This window comes from Homarus americanus, unplaced genomic scaffold (genome assembly GCF_018991925.1).
Source record: "Homarus americanus isolate GMGI-L3 unplaced genomic scaffold, GMGI_Hamer_2.0 scaffold39155, whole genome shotgun sequence".
Lineage (NCBI taxonomy): Eukaryota > Metazoa > Arthropoda > Malacostraca > Decapoda > Nephropidae > Homarus > Homarus americanus.
Window position 1 is genome coordinate 6456842 of NW_024737042.1, and position 18235 is coordinate 6475076.

The 18235-nt window shown below is 40.9% G+C and overlaps 1 protein-coding gene across 1 annotated transcript in view; it reads right to left on the reverse strand.

Moving 5' to 3' along the window:
- LOC121872633 (clustered mitochondria protein homolog) overlaps window positions 1-14546 on the reverse strand; it is a 50473-nt gene extending 35927 nt beyond the window's left edge. Inside the window, exon 1 of the mRNA XM_042375550.1 lies at window positions 14380-14546. Coding sequence (XP_042231484.1) covers window positions 14380-14503 — 124 coding nt within the window. The 5' untranslated portion in view covers window positions 14504-14546. The remainder of the gene's footprint in view (window positions 1-14379) is intronic.
- Between the last annotated feature and the right edge of the window lie 3689 nt (window positions 14547-18235).

Below are 18235 nucleotides of genomic sequence, written 5' to 3' on the forward strand. Positions count from 1 at the left end.
TAAATTCCAACAGCTCAAAACATCCTGCTTCAACGACCTTCATTCTCTAAAAGCTAGAGAATGAAGATCTAGTCTAGATAGCTAGTGGGCATTGGTGAATCGATTTAACAACTACACTTGCCTGATCTCTTCCTGCCCTTTGTATTTGTTCAAACGGGAAAAGGGAAAATATCACTTGGCATTAGTTAGGAGATATGAATAACGTAGTAAAATAATTAGAAAGGATTCTAAACCATTATAGTGCGTCTTAAACGCCCATGTCGTTTTTTTTTTATTTTACGCATTAGCTGAAGTGAGCCCGTTCCATTCTTTCCATGTGTCTCCATTCAACACACTATTTATCTCTTCATATAAATGTAGTCACTCACTATAATAAAGATTCATAGTCACCCACCACGCCACCAAAAGCCACTCACCATACCACCATAAGTCACTCACCATACCACCATAAGTCACCCACCATACCACCTTAAGTCACCCACCATACCACAATAAGTCACTCACCATACCACAATAAGTCATTCACCATACCACCATGTCATTCACCATACCACCATAAGTCACTCACCATACCACCATAAGTCACCCACTATACCACCTTAAGTCATTCACCATACCACAATAAGTCATTCACCATACCACCATAAGTCACTCACCATAACATAAACCAAATGAGCATAAAATAATACACGTTTAAATTAACGTATTGTACAAACATAGATATTGGTTGAAGTCCAATCACATTTACGCTAATGCAAAGACAATGGCGTGTTACAAACAGGTGTGGGCTACTCTACTGTATATCTCCCCGCTTCGCCAGTGGTGGGGAATAAAGCACATGAAAATGCACGGCTGATTCCCCGCATCGTTAGCAAGGCAAAGTTTCTGGTGTTCAAAGAGTTGACACTGCCAAGCATGATCGGAATTCGCTGAAACACGAACTCATCCGAAGACTTAAGAATAATATATTACTTTGTCGCAAATCTGGTTACAATACGATCATTCTGTAGATTAGTTGTATAAACAAACATGTCAGACACAGCGTGTTGGATTTATAGATTTTGTGACGTACCGTACATAGTTATTGTAAATTTTGGTGCTTCACAACATGATGCGCTAATAATCAAGATGGATCTGAAAAATACTAGTCCGTGAGTGTGTGTGTTATCTTTATGGTTCATACAGCAGTTACACATTCTTACATCATAGAATTATGGAGTTAGTTGTATTTGCACAATGCATCATGCAAAACTACAATGCCTGTAGCCATAAAATAAATCTATGTTCTTGTAATAGTTCAGTTTATTACCCACACAATATACTGACTGCCATCTTGTGTGCTGTTCTTAAGATAAGTTAAGAGTGATTCTACAACCAGATACTGGATGACAGAACTCTAACAGACAACTGTAAGAGGTTTATTAACCTTTGGTATAGTTTCCTGGAAGCTCGCGTAATAACACGAATGTTTAACAAAGGAATAATGTATATACTATATACAAACATCCGGCCGCCGCACGTCCAAGGATGATCCGCCACTGCATTTGCTTACAACGTTCCACTAGCATAGTTCTGTATGGCTAAAACCATTAAATGAAGAGCTTTTATTCTAACCCTAACCACATACAAATCTACACAAGTTTCATAACTTCTCGTTTTCCACGAGAATCTGGTTTGTAAATGACTTATAGTGGAGATCAAACTTGACGTATAACGGGTAATATATACAGGGACGTTTACCCAAATTTAAAATATTCGGGATTCTCCATAAATAAGCTCTCCCAAGACATGTGTTTAGGCCAGATCAACAAAAGGGCAGAGGACAGTCCACCGCAAGTAATAATCTAGATTCTAGGGTAACATAGGAGTTAGGCAATCGTCCCTGAGCCTACCAATAGCTTTTGCTCACACTCCGTGGATGTGCATGTCGGAATTAAAATGAGATTTTTTTTTACCGGTAGTTTCACTCCAGTTATATCCCGTTTCCAGTATTTTCAAACTTAACAATTTCGATGAAAACGTGTCTTCGTATCTGTTAATATAAAAGTTTTAACAAAAAATTGTATACTGTATAATACATAATCAAAATACACTTCTTAAGTGTGTTCAACCAGTACGCCACTTCTTATGAGTTACAGCAGTGGTTCTTAACCTGGGGGGTGTCTTAAGCCCTAGGGAAAAAGTAGGAATTTCTCTAATTATAATTATAGTTTTTATTCTCTTAACAAGAGCGTGGGCTAATATTGAGAAGTTTATGAAAAAATGCAAAAGTATCGCCTTATAACTTTAGTTTTCTATAGGCTACTTTTTTTACTTAGGGCTTACCATTTTCTGTACTTATTGACCCCCTCCCTATCCCTCGAAACCCATGGGGGGGGGGGGTTAACTCGTCCTGGACCTGTATACTGCTCGTTGGTGACTGGTGAGCCCCGTTCTCTCCCAGTCTTCTGCACACGTCCGTGGCAATAATTCCTCTTCTCTCACATTTATTCAGTTAAGGCTGTTGAGGTATGTTTTATCCCAGTTGTTATATTTACCTAAAAATAGTAAGCAGCCATAAGTTTATTGGTGAATTGTGAACACGCATGTGTTGCTCTGTTTGTTATTCGCAAGTTTTGAATTCCGTTTGTATTTTATCAGAAGTTGGTGGTGCTTAAAATCATGTGGTGGTAACAGGTGGTTATGGTAAAGTTGTATTTATTATGATATTGATTTGTTTGTTAATAATCATGTGTTTATGATCATGATGTGTTTACTATAATGTTGTGGTGTTTGTTAATATTTACTTAATAATTATGTGGTGGTGTTTATGATCATGTAGTGGTGCTTATGATCATGTTGTGATCATTGATGTCTGTTAATAATCATGTGGTGTTTATGATCATGTGATGTTTATTAATGATATGGTGTTTTTTATGATCATGTATTATTGTAGTCACTTGTAGTTTTTACGAACTTTACGATCATATGTTTGTTATTGATCATGTGGTTGTGATTATCATGATGTTGTGGTGTTCATGAGCACGTGGTGATGTTTATCTTACCTTACACGTGCCTTATGTCTTATTCACAGATTTGTTGTCCACTGCACATCAAATAATTCGCAATGAGTGCAAAGAAGCGGAAGTATCTTGACGAATATATTCTATTTGGATTCATGTCTCTCCAAAAGGATGACACAGAGGTCCCCCAGTGTGTGATATGTTACAAAACTCTGAGCAACGATGGAATACGGCCCTCACGCTTGGAACGCCACTTGAGGACAACACATCCTGCTCTAGCTGACAAGCCCAAGGCATTCTTTGAAACAAAAAGACACTCCTTGAAGCAAGTTAAGTTGGACGGCAGTGGGGCATTTCGGCAACAAACTTCAAAGGTTGTTGAGGCTTCCTATGAGATCGTCATGTTGATTACAAAGAGCAAGAAGAGTCATAACATCGGAGATTTTCTCATAAAACCAAGCATACTCCGTGCAGCAGAACTCGTTCTGGGGAAAGATAGTGCAAACATGGACGGCTTTATGAACTACGAGAAGAAGTAGCAATATTTCTTGATTCGAAGCAGAAGGCAGATCTCCATGACAAGTTCCAGTCTGAAGGCTTTCAGCTATCTCTAGCTTACCTGGTGGACATCTTCGAAGCGTTGAATGCTCTCAACCTTAAACTACAAGGGAAAAACATCAACATCATCATGCACCACGACACCGTTCGAACCTTCATGGCCAAACTCGACCTCTGGAAGTGTCGAATTCAGCAGGGAAATACAGCCAGTTTTAGTAACTTGGATTCTGCTCTCATTCACGGTAACCTTGATTCTGAGTTAAAGAAACAAATAATCACTCATCAAACTGACTTGAAAACTGAATTCATCAGATACTTCCCAGAGATAGATGAGAAGCGAGAAGCCTGGAAATTCATCAGCAACCCATTTCAATGTGAAGTAGCTGATGTTTCGGATGAAGTGCAAGAGGAGTTTCTTGAGTTGAAGTTCAACTCCACAGCTAAGGAAGACTTCAAAGAACTGGATCTTGAGACGTTCTGGGTCAAGTACCTTCCTGTTTACCCTCTGATCTCACATCAGGCTCTTCGGATTCTAACTATGTTCGGATCCACGTATCTATGTGAAGCTGCATTTTCCACGCTCGTTGCTGTCAAGACCAAGTAGAGAAACAGGCTGAACGTTGAAGGGGATTTGCGTTGTGCTCTCTCTGGCATTCAACCACGCATTCAAGATCTAGTAGCTAAGAAGCAGTGCCAACTATCTCACTAATTTATACACAATAAAAAGACTAAAAACACAATATTTTTCATTTTTCTTTAAAATCTGGGAGGGAATTTTATTCATAGATGCAAGGGGGCGTGGAGGGAAGGACCAATTCCTAGAGGGGGCGTGGTAGTAAAAAGGTTCAGAACCACCGAGTTACAGTACTTTGCTCTTTACAGGGAACACAACGGTCACACGTGAGGTGATCCACAAAAACTGGCCGCTATGTTTCCTATTTAGGTTCACTGCCTAACCCTGAGGCTGCTATCTTTCTTACATGCAACACAACTCAAGAGCTGCAAAATGCTATCGTGTCTCACTAACACACTAAATTTTAATGACCTCTTACCAAAAGAAAGATTAAGGGCACTCAGTATGCCTAATGTTCTAGAACACGATAAAATTACCTTCAGCAAAGTGTAGCATTAAAATAAATTTACAGCTGATCAATCTCTTCTATACAAACGAGAAAACCTTTGGTCGGCACATGATCAAGTCATTATAAGCCCTGAAAACCGCGCGGTGAAGCAATATAATTAGGTATTTACAGTACCATAGTTCACAGCCCAAGTATGGCTCTTCCTTCAAAGTAGGCAAGGAATATCCAATATTGGGTATTCCTTGGATTTAAGTGTCGGGTTTTAATAATTATTGTGATGGAGGGGAAACGTCGAACCATAGCGTTGAGGAAGTGATGAGCAAATTTATTTCCGGTCTGAAAGCAGAAGTATTCTCGCAGTGTGGACAGTCTCTATTTAAAGGAACAATGCGGTGGTCTTTGAACAATTGAAGGGTCTCGTTGTCTTAATCCCTAAATTCGCAAATTACGTCCATATAAGACAGACGACAACCTTCACGTCAAATTGAAAATGAAACTGCCACGAGCCCCGGGAAAAGCACTGCAGCAGAGCGCGGCCTCATTACAACTGGGAAGACAAATTAGTACGCGCCGAGGCGCCAATTATCTACAGAACGAAAAATTTGCGCAAGAAATGATTACCATACCAGAACTCATTGATGAAAATAAACTAATACAAATAACATTACTGGTCATGTAGGATTCAAGCCCTTCCGACACAAATGGTAAAGCGTAGATGCTGCCAACGGTACCATAAATGGTTAAACGCACTGTAAAATGAACCATATCTCCCACCCCCTGGCTCAGAAGGCAGAAACATGGCAGATGGATACTTAAGGCGGCGGCAGACTAGACCCCCCCATCCCTCAATATGTAGGGCAAAACATGGTCCGGCCAACAAAACAGAGACGTTTGCGTCACACATGATGTTTTGTTGGCGCGTCTGCCCAACGCAACTTAAACAACAACAAAGCGTCTAGAAGAGGTTCGCCATGGATCCTGTTAGGCCTGCAGGACTGTGTGGCGTCGGCAAAAGCTGAAGAAAAGACAATGGGTGGTTCGTGAGGCGGCTGGCTGGTCAGAGAAGACCCTGTTGATTTAATAATACTAAAGAAGTTATAAAGTGACGAATAAATAGAAACATCGTCACCGTTTTATGTTATATTACGTTATTTTAAATTATTATGGTTTCTTGATTTACTTCAATTTTTACTTGAATATTCAACCCCTAATATGAAGCTCATTTAAGCATTAACCCAGCTAGCAAAGCTTGCCGCCAAACCGTTGTCCATGTGTCCATTTCTCACAATAGCCGAATTCCTGCTGCTGTTCAGACAAAAACAAGACGGTTTTCTTCCAATGACACTTTTCTCGCACTTTACCTATAACCGAAATAAAAAGGCGTCGACAGCACCAACCAACCCACATTACCTTACCTTAAAATTGTCTAAACCATTGTTTGCAAAGAAATAATCCCGAGATTCAGCTAGTGGCAATAAATACAATAATAGCTTTTCTAGCAGTTTTCTGATTTTCAACTTCCAATATCTCGGTTCAGTAAAAATGCGCCAAGTGAGATGAAAATCGTCTTGTCTGAACTTTATTTGAAAAAAGAACCAATATCGAATTATGTCCTCTACTATAAATTTACCAGGTTCTGTCTACAATTGCCTCTATGGAATGAAATATTAACTGTGTGGGAAATTAGAGCTGAATATCAAGAGAACTGAAAATGTTAGGGACAAAGAAAACAGCAGTTACGGCTCTTTTCAAAGATGTGAAGGTTTTAAGACACCCAGAGTGAAATGTATATTTTGTACTGTACTGAGAAAGGATGGAACAAGAATAAAGAAACGGTGCAAATTGTTTAAAGTATACAGATGATATAAAGAAGAAATACCAGAGTTCAGATAAATCTGGGGTTAATTTATCGTAATACTTAAACCCCTTGTCAATCCGTCTCAGCCAGTGTTTGTGCAAGGAAATGGCCGTTTTCACCCCTTTGAGCAGAGTAAGACTAGCTACAATGGGTGACAAAAAATAAAATTAAACCATATATCATTTTACTTTTGCATCAATAATTATGGGGTACCTGTCCAGAATTCAGCATCTCCATGCCAAATTCTACCTCAGTCTTATAAAATGTAGCCGTGCATAAGGAACAACCACACACACACTAATCTTTTATATTTACTGCTTTATCTACAATATTAAGAGCCTAATTTACGTCAATCAGTCAGCGCAATCGCTCGAAGACCATGAAACCTTGCAAGCATACCAAAATTATCAAAGGGGTTACATTCGGATGTTATTTTTCAGATTTGCACTACCCCCCCCCCCAAAAAAAAATTATATATATATATATATATACAATCAACACCTCAACCCGCCAGGATTCGAACCCACGGCCCACAAGCCTATGACTGTGACCAGGAACGCTAACCGCTGAACCACCAGGATACTATAAGCAGTCCTAGACTTTGTTATATTTCACACAAAGCCTGTTCAACGAGCTTATGGCGCCGTGAACCTCTAATGGGGACCACCCGTGTGTGTGTGTGTGTGTGTGTATATATATATATATATATATATATATATATATATATATATAAAGGTTTTCCCCTTTTCTGAAAACACGTCTAAATTGAGAGGGAGAGGGGATGATTACGTGTAGAAGTATCCCCACCTAAAAATGATAGTGGTTGAAGTAGTTTAGATGAAAGTGTAGTCACGGACGTAGGAGCTGCCCCTCACAAACTCGGCAACACCGAATTACCCAGCTAGATTTCAATAAACCGATAATTACTCCTCAATTTCTCATAGCTTCACCAAATCACCTTCGACGAGTACCGGTATGACAAAGTACAGTATTATCTCTAAGAGAATGGACGAAGCGATGAATTTTAAACAGTAACTAAGTCTTACATAACCCTCGTGAAGGAGGCGGCGGACATTCATCCGGACCGGGTCCTCCCAATAACAGCGTGCCCACAGCACCCCTACCTGTTCTCACTGCACCCGTTGGCACAGGAAGCGCCACCCCACTAACCGCTAAAACCCTCGATGACAACGTTTTCCCCGAAAACATCGCAAATTTTTATGACTTCTTACAAATAGTACACTGCCAGCCTTTAATAAGTATGCTGAGAGCCGCTGTTCGTTAAGCTGGTTGAATACACAAGTGGGGAGAATACGCCTGGGACGAAATGCTCCGATCTGCTACCTCTCCCAGCCACCGTCCTGACTGAACTTTTCAGAATAGACAAATTGTACTCCAAGCTATACCAATAAAGTTTTAACTAAAACTAAACCCGCCCTCCTGAACCTGTCTAGTACTTACAATTCCACTCACGTTTCTCTTCGTGTTCACAAACACATAGTACTGTTTCAGCTTAAGGCATAGGTGCTTTTTAACAACAATTTGTGTTAGAAAAATTTACACTTCGATGCTTTCTTTAAGTTTACATACCGGTACAATATTTATACTAAACACAAGATACTTATCCCTGCTTAAAGCGTGATTGATTAATGTACAGTATATGGTTATCCCTAATGAGGGAATAGTTAATAAGCTTCTGCTTATATCACATTTACATAATAATAACAGGTACTGTGCTAAGCCCGTCGCGTCCATATTCTATTTATAAACAATACGTCGGCAACATTGTGGGGTATGGGTTGGTTGCAAGCGTTGAGTGAGGGTGCTCAGAGGAAGACAGCTTGTGGGTCGCCATGCTCGCCGGCGTGAGCAAGGACCGCCAGGCAGGCGGAGGAGGAGGAGGTGTTGCTGGCTGGTTGGTGTAGGTATAGAGAGAGAGAGATCACCACGAGGTCAGGTCTTAAATAGCGGGGGTAGGCGTGGCTTAGTAGTTGACCTCCGTGATGTATGGCGGCGCTGGTTGACCCAGACCACGAGGCATACACTGGGGAATTCGTGGGGTCGGCTACGCAGCGACAAACAGCGTTTGTAGGGGAGAAATCCACAACATTACCAACTGGCGATTATGTAAGAAGGGTGAATCCCAATATTGAATACTGTATCTACAGTACTTTACCAAGCCTCTACTGTTCTAAACTCAACAGTGGATCAAATTGCAATTCGAAATGTACCACCTACGTATACATCTCTCAACACTATAGCTAATTCGTCTGAATTACGAAAGTCTCCAAGGGGATTTTGAGAACATCCCATAAACACTCATACCCGAAGACGTACTGTGGAGAGACATGTAATCGACCTTGAGCCACATATATGACGACGACCAGGCGCCTGTGACGAGGTTACTGTATACAATCAACACTTGCCTGATGCTACCAGTTTAAAAAAGAGTACAAAGGTCAAACAGGATCTGAAACATTCCGAGTTTAGCATTTCACGGTACAAATACCGTACTCACTACAACTCGCCATCTACAGTATTTCCAACAACAGGGTCGTTTTACAGTTTCATAGTTCGCAGCCTATATTTAAAAAAATATATAAATCACATAGGCCTACCATATGCACTCCTGAATTTATACTATGAAATTTAAACACCTAGATTTAGAGCCGCGCGTTACTTAATTCTACCAGCAAATCCGATAATTTACATCTATTGTTTACAATTATCCATAGGCCTATAATCAAAGGGTAGCTGGTTTGATAACTTACCAGAACTGACAAACATATGAAACCTAATGACATTGTGAACAAAGACTTTTAGCCTCCATTCCTTAAATATACAGCCAAACACTTACAGTGGCTTCTGCAAGGAAGTGTCGTGTTCGAAGCCCCCAACAAGACATCTCCCACAATACTCTCAATAATTCTAATGGGACTGGGTGAAACAGGCCACATGAAATTGTTTTAAACATCAGTCAGGAATCATAATGAGGGAGTCTGTTGATCCTCAAGATAAGAGCAATTTGTTCCTCCAGGTAGCAGAGTCCATTACTTGACACTCAAGTTATCTGATAACGACAATAAGCACTTATAACGGACTCTCCGTACTGCCTTTCGTCTTACTTTCCCTATAAAAGCAAACAAGTACATGTGTACGACAAAGTAATGTCAGAAACTGCTTCAAGTACCCATTGAGGAAGTTTGAATCAGAAGCTAGTGCAATAACAACACAAACTGAAAATTAACATCTTAAGGACAATGTCTGAGATACTACAGTGCACGTAACACACTATGGAGCGGCAGATGGTAGAAAACTCTGATGTGTGGTATTCAGTTATGTTGATTCGCTAGCGAGTTGTCTGTTTTAATACAAAGAAACCTGGGCAATTTGGTACCAAATACAAATCATGGTAACAAACCTCTTTATCGGCTGTCGCAACGTAACCATGACTAAGTTCAGAGGAATCTTAGCAGAGGTTCCCAGTTTTAATTTACACTGAATCGGGCGAGTGGTTGTTAAGTGGGCGAGTGGTTTAAGTAGCCTAAATGGTCGGAAAATGTGTGCCGGATGACGAGTAAAAAGTTGATTGCTAGTTGCTGCTACAGAGCGCATACCAAACACAGTGGTATTATCAACCAAGTTGTGAACATGAACAGTACAGTCGGGGTCAAAAGTTCGCTCCCGTCCAAAATAAAGCTGCGACGACCCCAAACGAGATGAAACAGTCAGGGTAAGTCAGTTCGGAGACTCATTTCCGTGACTCAGTTTCACTACGAGGGGCGAACAATTAAGAGAAGTGAAGGTGATAAAGGATACGGAGCTCCAAACTACCCGTTTGGAATATGGGGAACCACTTTCACTGATAGTGCAGTAGTTACAAAGATCGATTCGAACAATGTCCAGATTTGCTACATCCCTCTTTCCAAATGTTGAGCCAGTCAATGGCTAGCATACAATACTAGATCAGAAATCCGCGATGACCTACTGCAAAATCAACAAATAAAAGCACGCTCTATACACCAGAAATAATGTTTAAAAAGCAAGGCAGAAAATGACACTGGCAATGTACAAGCAATTATCCTCAACTAAGCTAGCAAGACGGGAGGGGTCATGGGTATTGCGAAAAGCAACATGCACTGATATGGATAAATAATTTAACCCTAAAACTCAATTTATAAATGTTAATTGGCGATGAAAAATAGTATCGGTATACTGTACAGTATATACTGAATATTACAAAAATTCAATTCACGCGAATATTTGACTAACGCCACATTTTTCTTTGAGGACATTAACATATACTGTATACCCTAAATGACTACAAATCTGGTGACAGCATGAAAATACGCTCATATGGTTATGTAGTGCCCCTACGAAGCATCACCATCTTATACAGTAGGTAGTCACCTACAAAAGTCCTGTCGCCTCTTGCTGTTCCACGAACCCCGAGCAGTAGTACTCTTGAAGTATTTCTGTCCATAAATGTTTCGTATTCAAGAGTCAATCTCGGGGTTCGTGGTTCAGGAGAAGAGACAGGACTTTGTGGGTGGCTGTACAGTCAGCCAAAGATGCACCGACCCCACCCTGGGTCACGTGCTCGCAATTCTACCTGGCAATATTTGGTAAAAGGCTGTATGTAAAGGTGATTGTGATTGGTGGATCTGTTTTCGGCTGTATCACTGTCAGGGTAAATATTCAATAAACCAAAGGTAACATTTTGATAATAAATTATTCATCATTATTTTAGATCCTGAGAAGTTTCCAAATGTTCGTATATTTGTTTAAATAATTAAGAAAATTTTATGTGAGAATCTTGTGGCAACTGTGGTTGGAGTTAAGTTGCCAAGTCATTAATATAATTTTCTTCATTATTTAAGCAAATATACGAAAATTTGGAAACTTCTCATGCACTTAATTAACAATGACTAGTTTTTTATTATAAAAATTCTACCTTTGGTTTGTTTAATAATTATCCTGACAGTGATGCAGTCGAAAACAGATCCATAAATCACTATCACCTTTACATACAGCCTTCCTTTACCATGTATTGCCAGGTAAAATTGCAAGCACAAGACCCAGGGTGGGGTCGATACATCTTTGGCTGACTGTACAATCAGGGTCAAAGTTCGTGGGGAGCAATGAAACAGTATCACGGGAATGAGTATCCGAACTTACATACCCTGACTGTCACCTGGTGCGGGTATGCTGTTTTATCTCATTTGGGATCGATGCTGCTTCACATGAACTTTTGGCCGACTGTACATAATCCCTCAATGACCATTTATGACCACACGAATTCAACCTACGAAACCTTCTCGAACGACCTTCAACAAATCTTTAGTTAGGTTAGTTTGTTTCATCAGTCGTCACTTAAGATTGAGCAGGCTGTCTCCCTCACGTGTCGTATGTTTACAAGTGACTTTGCAGACTGACATTAATTAAAGTTTATACTCTTTCCATGTTCTCATCAAATATGCTGTCGATAAATAACAAACCTATCCGTAAAACGCCACTAAAAACAAGGTGGATATACGTTCGCCACCGACAAACTCGAGACGCTAATCGTGTCGGATGGAGAAAAAAAATAGTGGAGAAAAAATAATTGAGTGAGTTTGATAAGCGATTTCAGTCTTGAGTGGCATCTTAGGATCTTAAATGTATTGGTTTAACCAGAGCACCGGTTAGTAAGCAGAGCAGAAGCGAAGAGGATAAAGAACTAGTTCTGCAGTTTGCCAAGAGTAACTTGATTAGGTTAGGTCAACCCATCACTCGCACACACACCTGATGCCACTCGAAGATAGGAATCACACCTCTTAACAGCCCAGCGCTCTTATACACATCTGTCCGACTGCAATACGAATACCCACTGCCTAAAATATGATTAGTGAGATCTAAATGTTTCAGTAGTTTATAACTTTGGGGTGCGCTATGTCCTACAGTAAAAGTGAACCAGGAAACTACAGGCCAGTCAGCCTAACTAGTGTAATCTGCAAATTATTGGAGTCAATATTACGGGAAGAGATGGTATCCCATATGAAAAAATATGGATTGTTTAGTAATAAACAGTTTGGCTTCATTTCCGGCAGGTCAACAGTCCTACAGTTGATTAGGGTACTAGACAGGTGGACGGAAATTATCGATGAGTCAGGCTGTGGACATAGTGTATTGTGACTTCATGAAGGCTTTTGATAGAGTACCCCACAAAAGACTACGGGCATTAGAAAAAGTATCCAGTTATCGCATTGGTGGAAAATATCTTGATTGGGTAAGGAATTTTTTAACTCAGAGAAAACAGAGGGTTGTGGTAAATGGAGAAGTATCTGACTGGAGAGAGGTCACTAGTGGGATCCCTCAGGGTTCTGTCCTCGGCCCCCTTCTGTTTGTCCTTTTTATCAATGACCTGCCTGAGGCAATTAAACACGACAGTGAGGTATATCTATATGCGGATGACACAAAGATTTTTAGGAAAATAGAAAGAGATGAGGATTGTGACATGCTGCAGGAGGACCTGAATGGGATCAGGGGTTGGACAGAGAAGTGGATGCTGAACTTTCACCCAGAAAAAAGTAAATACATGAGGATAGAAAGAACAAAAGTTGCTGACCATGGATATCATATTTACACCACGATCAAGAAGACCACTGTAGAGGACATAGGGGTAGTCATCGATGATAAGCTGACGTTCTCTGACCATCTAGCTGAGAAAATCAACATGGCTAATAAAATAGTGGGCATTATTAGAAGAACTATTGTTTATCTGGATGCACCTATATTCAAGGTTCTGTACACTACTCTGGTTAGGCCACACCTTGAGTATGCTAATCAAATTTGGTGCCCTATTCTCATTAAGGATATTGAAGCAGTAGAGAATGTACAGAGGGCTACCAAATTTGTGCCACAGATCAAGAATTATCTTATGAGGAAAGACTAAGGAAATTACAGTTACCGACACTGGCGTACAGAAGATCTCGTGGGGACCAAGTGGAAACATACAAGATAGTGTGTGGCATATATGACCAGGCATGTACAGCAGGAATGTTCCAGATGAGGGAGGCTGACACTACCCGGGGGAACACTAAGAAGATCTACAAAACAAGAGCGAGGCTAAATCTCAAGACATTCGTTTCCGAGTAGGGTTGTCAACAACTGGAATGGGTTACCAGAGTGGGTAGTGAATGTGGAGACAGTGGAAAAGTTTGAAGCAAAATTTGATAAATACTGGAAAAATCAAGAACACGTATATAATTATATGGCACAAATATCCGCCACACGCAGCCACCGTCTGAGTAGAGAAGAGGCAATTGAGCTGGAGTCACAGGCGTGAGCCCCTTCCAGAAGATCATCTGTGAGTAGCTGTGAGTAAAATAGCCATCAAAATAAACTAGTTGACCAGTCACCTTACGTATGGTAACAAATGGACTATCCAATACTGCACTGTATTGCATAAATACCGACTTCTTAGTTGTAAACCCCTTACACATCTACAAGATGCCACAATCAGGAAAAGCAACAAAAAAATGTGGGTGGTGGAGCTGGAGCCCCTGGTAACAAGAGATGATCAAGGACCTGCTATCCCTCGGGGGTCTCCAACACAATCAGCTGATTTGTTTCTGTTTACATAACACTTTTTATGTAAGGTAATACACCATTAAAATTCATATGTAACTTCCGCAGCAAGTCACCATTACGGAACTCCTCACATGATAACTCTATTTACGCCCGGTAAATAGAGACTGCTTTAGAGACTGTCCTTGATCACAGCTGAGAGATTTCGTCATTCACAGTGTGCGTCGTACTAGCCGGCTTTCGTCTGCTAGACTAGACACAACCAGCGAGAGTATATCAACCTCTAACAATCCTACTTAAAAACACTTACCAGACGTGGTTTCATTCTTGATGGATGCCTCTTTAACACTTGTATCTTCTAAAACTTCTTTGATAGCTATACTTTTCTCCTTTTCAGTACATAGCCCATTTTCATAATCATTTTCCTGGGCCATCGTCTGCTCGTCGCACTATCACGTGGGGGACTGGTTGGTGAGCACCGACCGAGCGCCACCTGGGAATCTGGGAGCCGAGACGCATTGATTTACATAATGTGTAATAACCTCAATATGTGAATACAAGTAGGTAGTTATTGTACCGCTGGTATTAAGTAATATTATGAGATCATGAGTAGGTAACTATAATATAAATAACATTATCTTTATCAATAAATCTTCCTCGGTATGTCAAGTTGAAAGTTTAGTATTCAGAACCCCCTCACAGCACCAGAGCCCAGTCATTGGCAGTGCATCGTCTGCTTCAAACACTGTGATGTCTGTGGCGCGCAACTCAACTTTTCTCAACCATTTAACACTTTGAAATAATTTTTACTTAACGAATTTCTTAAAACTAAAGCAATGTGATAAAATACAATTTGGATTGTTATTATGCAGAATCAATAAATGTCAAAGTAGGTACAAACGTATCATAATGATTAGAGATTAGAGTTGTATTTTCTCTTCCATTTTACCGAATCTTCTTAAATTTTGTAAGCTGTATTTGGGCTAGTCTATTACGTTCTGTTATGTGTTTATTTATTCCTGTTCTCGTTATTGTTAGCCCCAGTATTTTTCCTATGTTTGAGTATTGTATTTCTTCGTTGTTTACTGTGATTGGTACTGGGTTGATCTTTGAAACCTATATTTTTCAGTTTCTGTGTATTAGTTTTTATTTTCCATATCTTCTCGTTTTTAATGCCATCATCTGTTTGGCCTTGCCTGGATGGCGGATGATCTGGGTGACATCATCAGCATATGCAGTGTATTGGTGGCGGTGCCGTGCAACAAACCTTCCGGGGTAAATGCTTAATTTTGGGGATTAAATTTAATTATAAAGTTAGTAAAATTCATACAACTTTGGTGGTTCTCCAGTTCGTTTAAGTGTTTATTGTTTACCTCTTCACGCGGTGCACGCATGATCAGCCTCCACCATCAGTTAAGTAGGGTAAGATTTTGTAATGTTAGGTTAGGGCAGGTTAGGTCAGGATTCCTTGGGTTTGATCGGTTCATTTTTTTTGTTTTCACCCCACAATTTCCATCGACTTCAAAGCACTACCCACTTTGTGCTTTCATTGTCTTTGGTAGTGAGTATGTTTCATATCATCCTTATACTGTAGTCAGTTTGCCCAAGATATAATGGGAAATTCATTCAAAACCTTCAATTTTCAATTTCAATTGTTTATTCCTTGATAGAGGAAGCGGGATCCTAGTGCTGTCACTAGGTACCCCTGTACAATGACACCAAAAGCATCTGGCAAGTGTGACAAGTATATACAGTATAAATATTATAAAGGGGCTTACTAAAGCCTAAGGAAGGAAGGATATTCCTTCAACACATAATCAATATTATTTACAAAATATCTGGCCAGTATGGGGAGGATCATCGTGTCTCCGTCAGGGGGTCGTGGAGTGGTGGTCCAGCAGGCGTCACGGAAGCGTTGTGTGTGGGGACATCTTAGGAGGTAGTGGATAAGGGTGCTGCTGTCGGGTCTTCTGCATAATGCACAAGAGCGTTGCTCAGGGGATGCGGGGATACCAATCTCCCAAGCAAAGTCATACCCAATGATGATACGGGCAGCAATCACGTCCCCTTTCCGCGACCCTTTCCCGTAGACGTACGAGAGGTTTCAAAACCTTCTGTTACCGTATTTATTAATATTTTCAGCTCTCACAAATCAATCGTACATCTTAGATGTAGATAATGAATATCAGTAATTGCTGAGCCCGGAAGGTTTATCGCACCGGAAGATTTGTCGCATGACAGCGGCATGTCTGAAGTGTAGATTGTGTAAAGAGTTGGGGATAGGTTACTTCCTTGTGGTACTCCACTATAAAGTCTGAAGCTTGGGCCTTTGTGATTGCCTATTAAAATGTGTGCTTCTCTATGGTCTAAGAAATTACAAAGTAGAGAGGTGAAGTTGTTAGGGAGTTCTTGATTGGTTATTTTATATTTAAGTCCCAAGTGCCTGACCTCATCGAACTCTTTTGCCACGTCCCTTAAAAGTATGTTGCACTGTTCTCTATTATGCATTGCGTTTGCTATACTTTCGTATATAATGGCTATGGCTGTGTTTGTTCCTCTGTGTTTCCTAAATCCGTGTTGTCTAGGGTTGTATTTGTTTTCTAGTTCCAGGTGTGTTCTTAATCAGTGGTTAATTATTTTTTCTAAAAATTTTCCCGGAGTTTCTAATAGAGAGATTGGTCTGTAGTTTGCTACTGCTGTGGGGGCTTTTCCTGGTTTTAGTATCAGTCTGTTAATTGCTGTCTTAAATTTCTTTGGGTAGTGGCCTGAAGCTATGGATGCATTGAATATATTTCTTATTAGAAGTACCATGTTGTTTGGTAATTGCTGTAAAATGAGTGTAATTATTTTACTGACTCCAGGAGCCTTGTTCTTAAAACTGTTGATTGTTCTTACTATTTCGTCCACTGTGATGAGTTCTGTAGCCAGGCCTACGCGTATTTATACGGCTGCTCAGGATCAGAGACACGAGGTGTGAATTGTGCGGGGCCAAACACTGTGCAGCATGCGCGAGGCGGCAGGCGCGCTGATCCTGGGCGGAAGGTGAAGGTCCAAGCTAGGTCGGCGATCATACCCCTACGTCCGTACCTGAAACTTAGTCTGTCGACGTAGCTGGCTGTAAGCTGATTGGCTGGTAAGCGAACGGCGGGTGATCAGTCGGCAGTTGTAGGGGAGAGTATCCACTACAAACCTCCCTCCTCACCTTCCAATGGGTAATGATGAAGTCAGCTGGTAATGAGAGTTGAGGGAATCACAGATGATTGAGTCAAGTAACAGGTGCAGTGTGCACAGACTGCGTGATGTGGTCACTCAGCCTTCCACCTTTAATTGTGATTTTTTTTCATAGATCCCTTTTCAGGGACATGGTCGTGATGAGAATGCATATATAGTATAGAGCAGTGGTCCCCATAGCCCTTTGTAGGCTCTGGGGCACATTTATCATTGTATACAGTGGAGGGCACCAAAACTTTGGATCTACAGTACATTCAAGAAAAAAAATCTCATACTGTATAGTTATTTGCAGTTTTACACTTCTGACTGTTACCAGTTACATACTTTTTACATTTAATCCTGGACAGGACGAGTGTAATTTACCCCAGTGAGAAGGCTGGCTCTTTCTCTGGGCCTGGCCTGGAGTAAATACACACGTCCTGTACACGACGGACTCAGGATAAACGAGCAGGTCCCCCCCCCCCTCCCTCTCTCTTTCAAACTATAAAGTTGTATTGTAGTGGAAATTTCCCTACAACTACAACTACTGTTTGTCGCTGACTAGCCGACCCCTTTTCGAATTCCCCAGCCAACGCCTCGTGGTCTGAGGTCAGCTATCAAGCCACGCCTACCTTCGCTCTATAAGCTCTCAACCTCGCTGTGACCTCCTTTGGCCGAAATAGCCTAAAGGCGAAGTGGCCAGCAATCCCCAAACAAGTCTGTGACCTCCCTTCTTCTACCAGAGCCCAGCAGCACGCAACACCTCCTCCGAGCAAGCTCCTCACCAACCAGCTCTCTACTCCACGCTCCTGAACCAGCAAGCTCCTAACTACGTAGCAGCTTCCCAGCACCAAGCTGCACTGTACATCCAATACAATATATATACAGAGAGTGCATTGTGAGTTTCCTTTCTCCAACCCATCCTGAGTGAGACACATCACGAAACCCCACAGTAT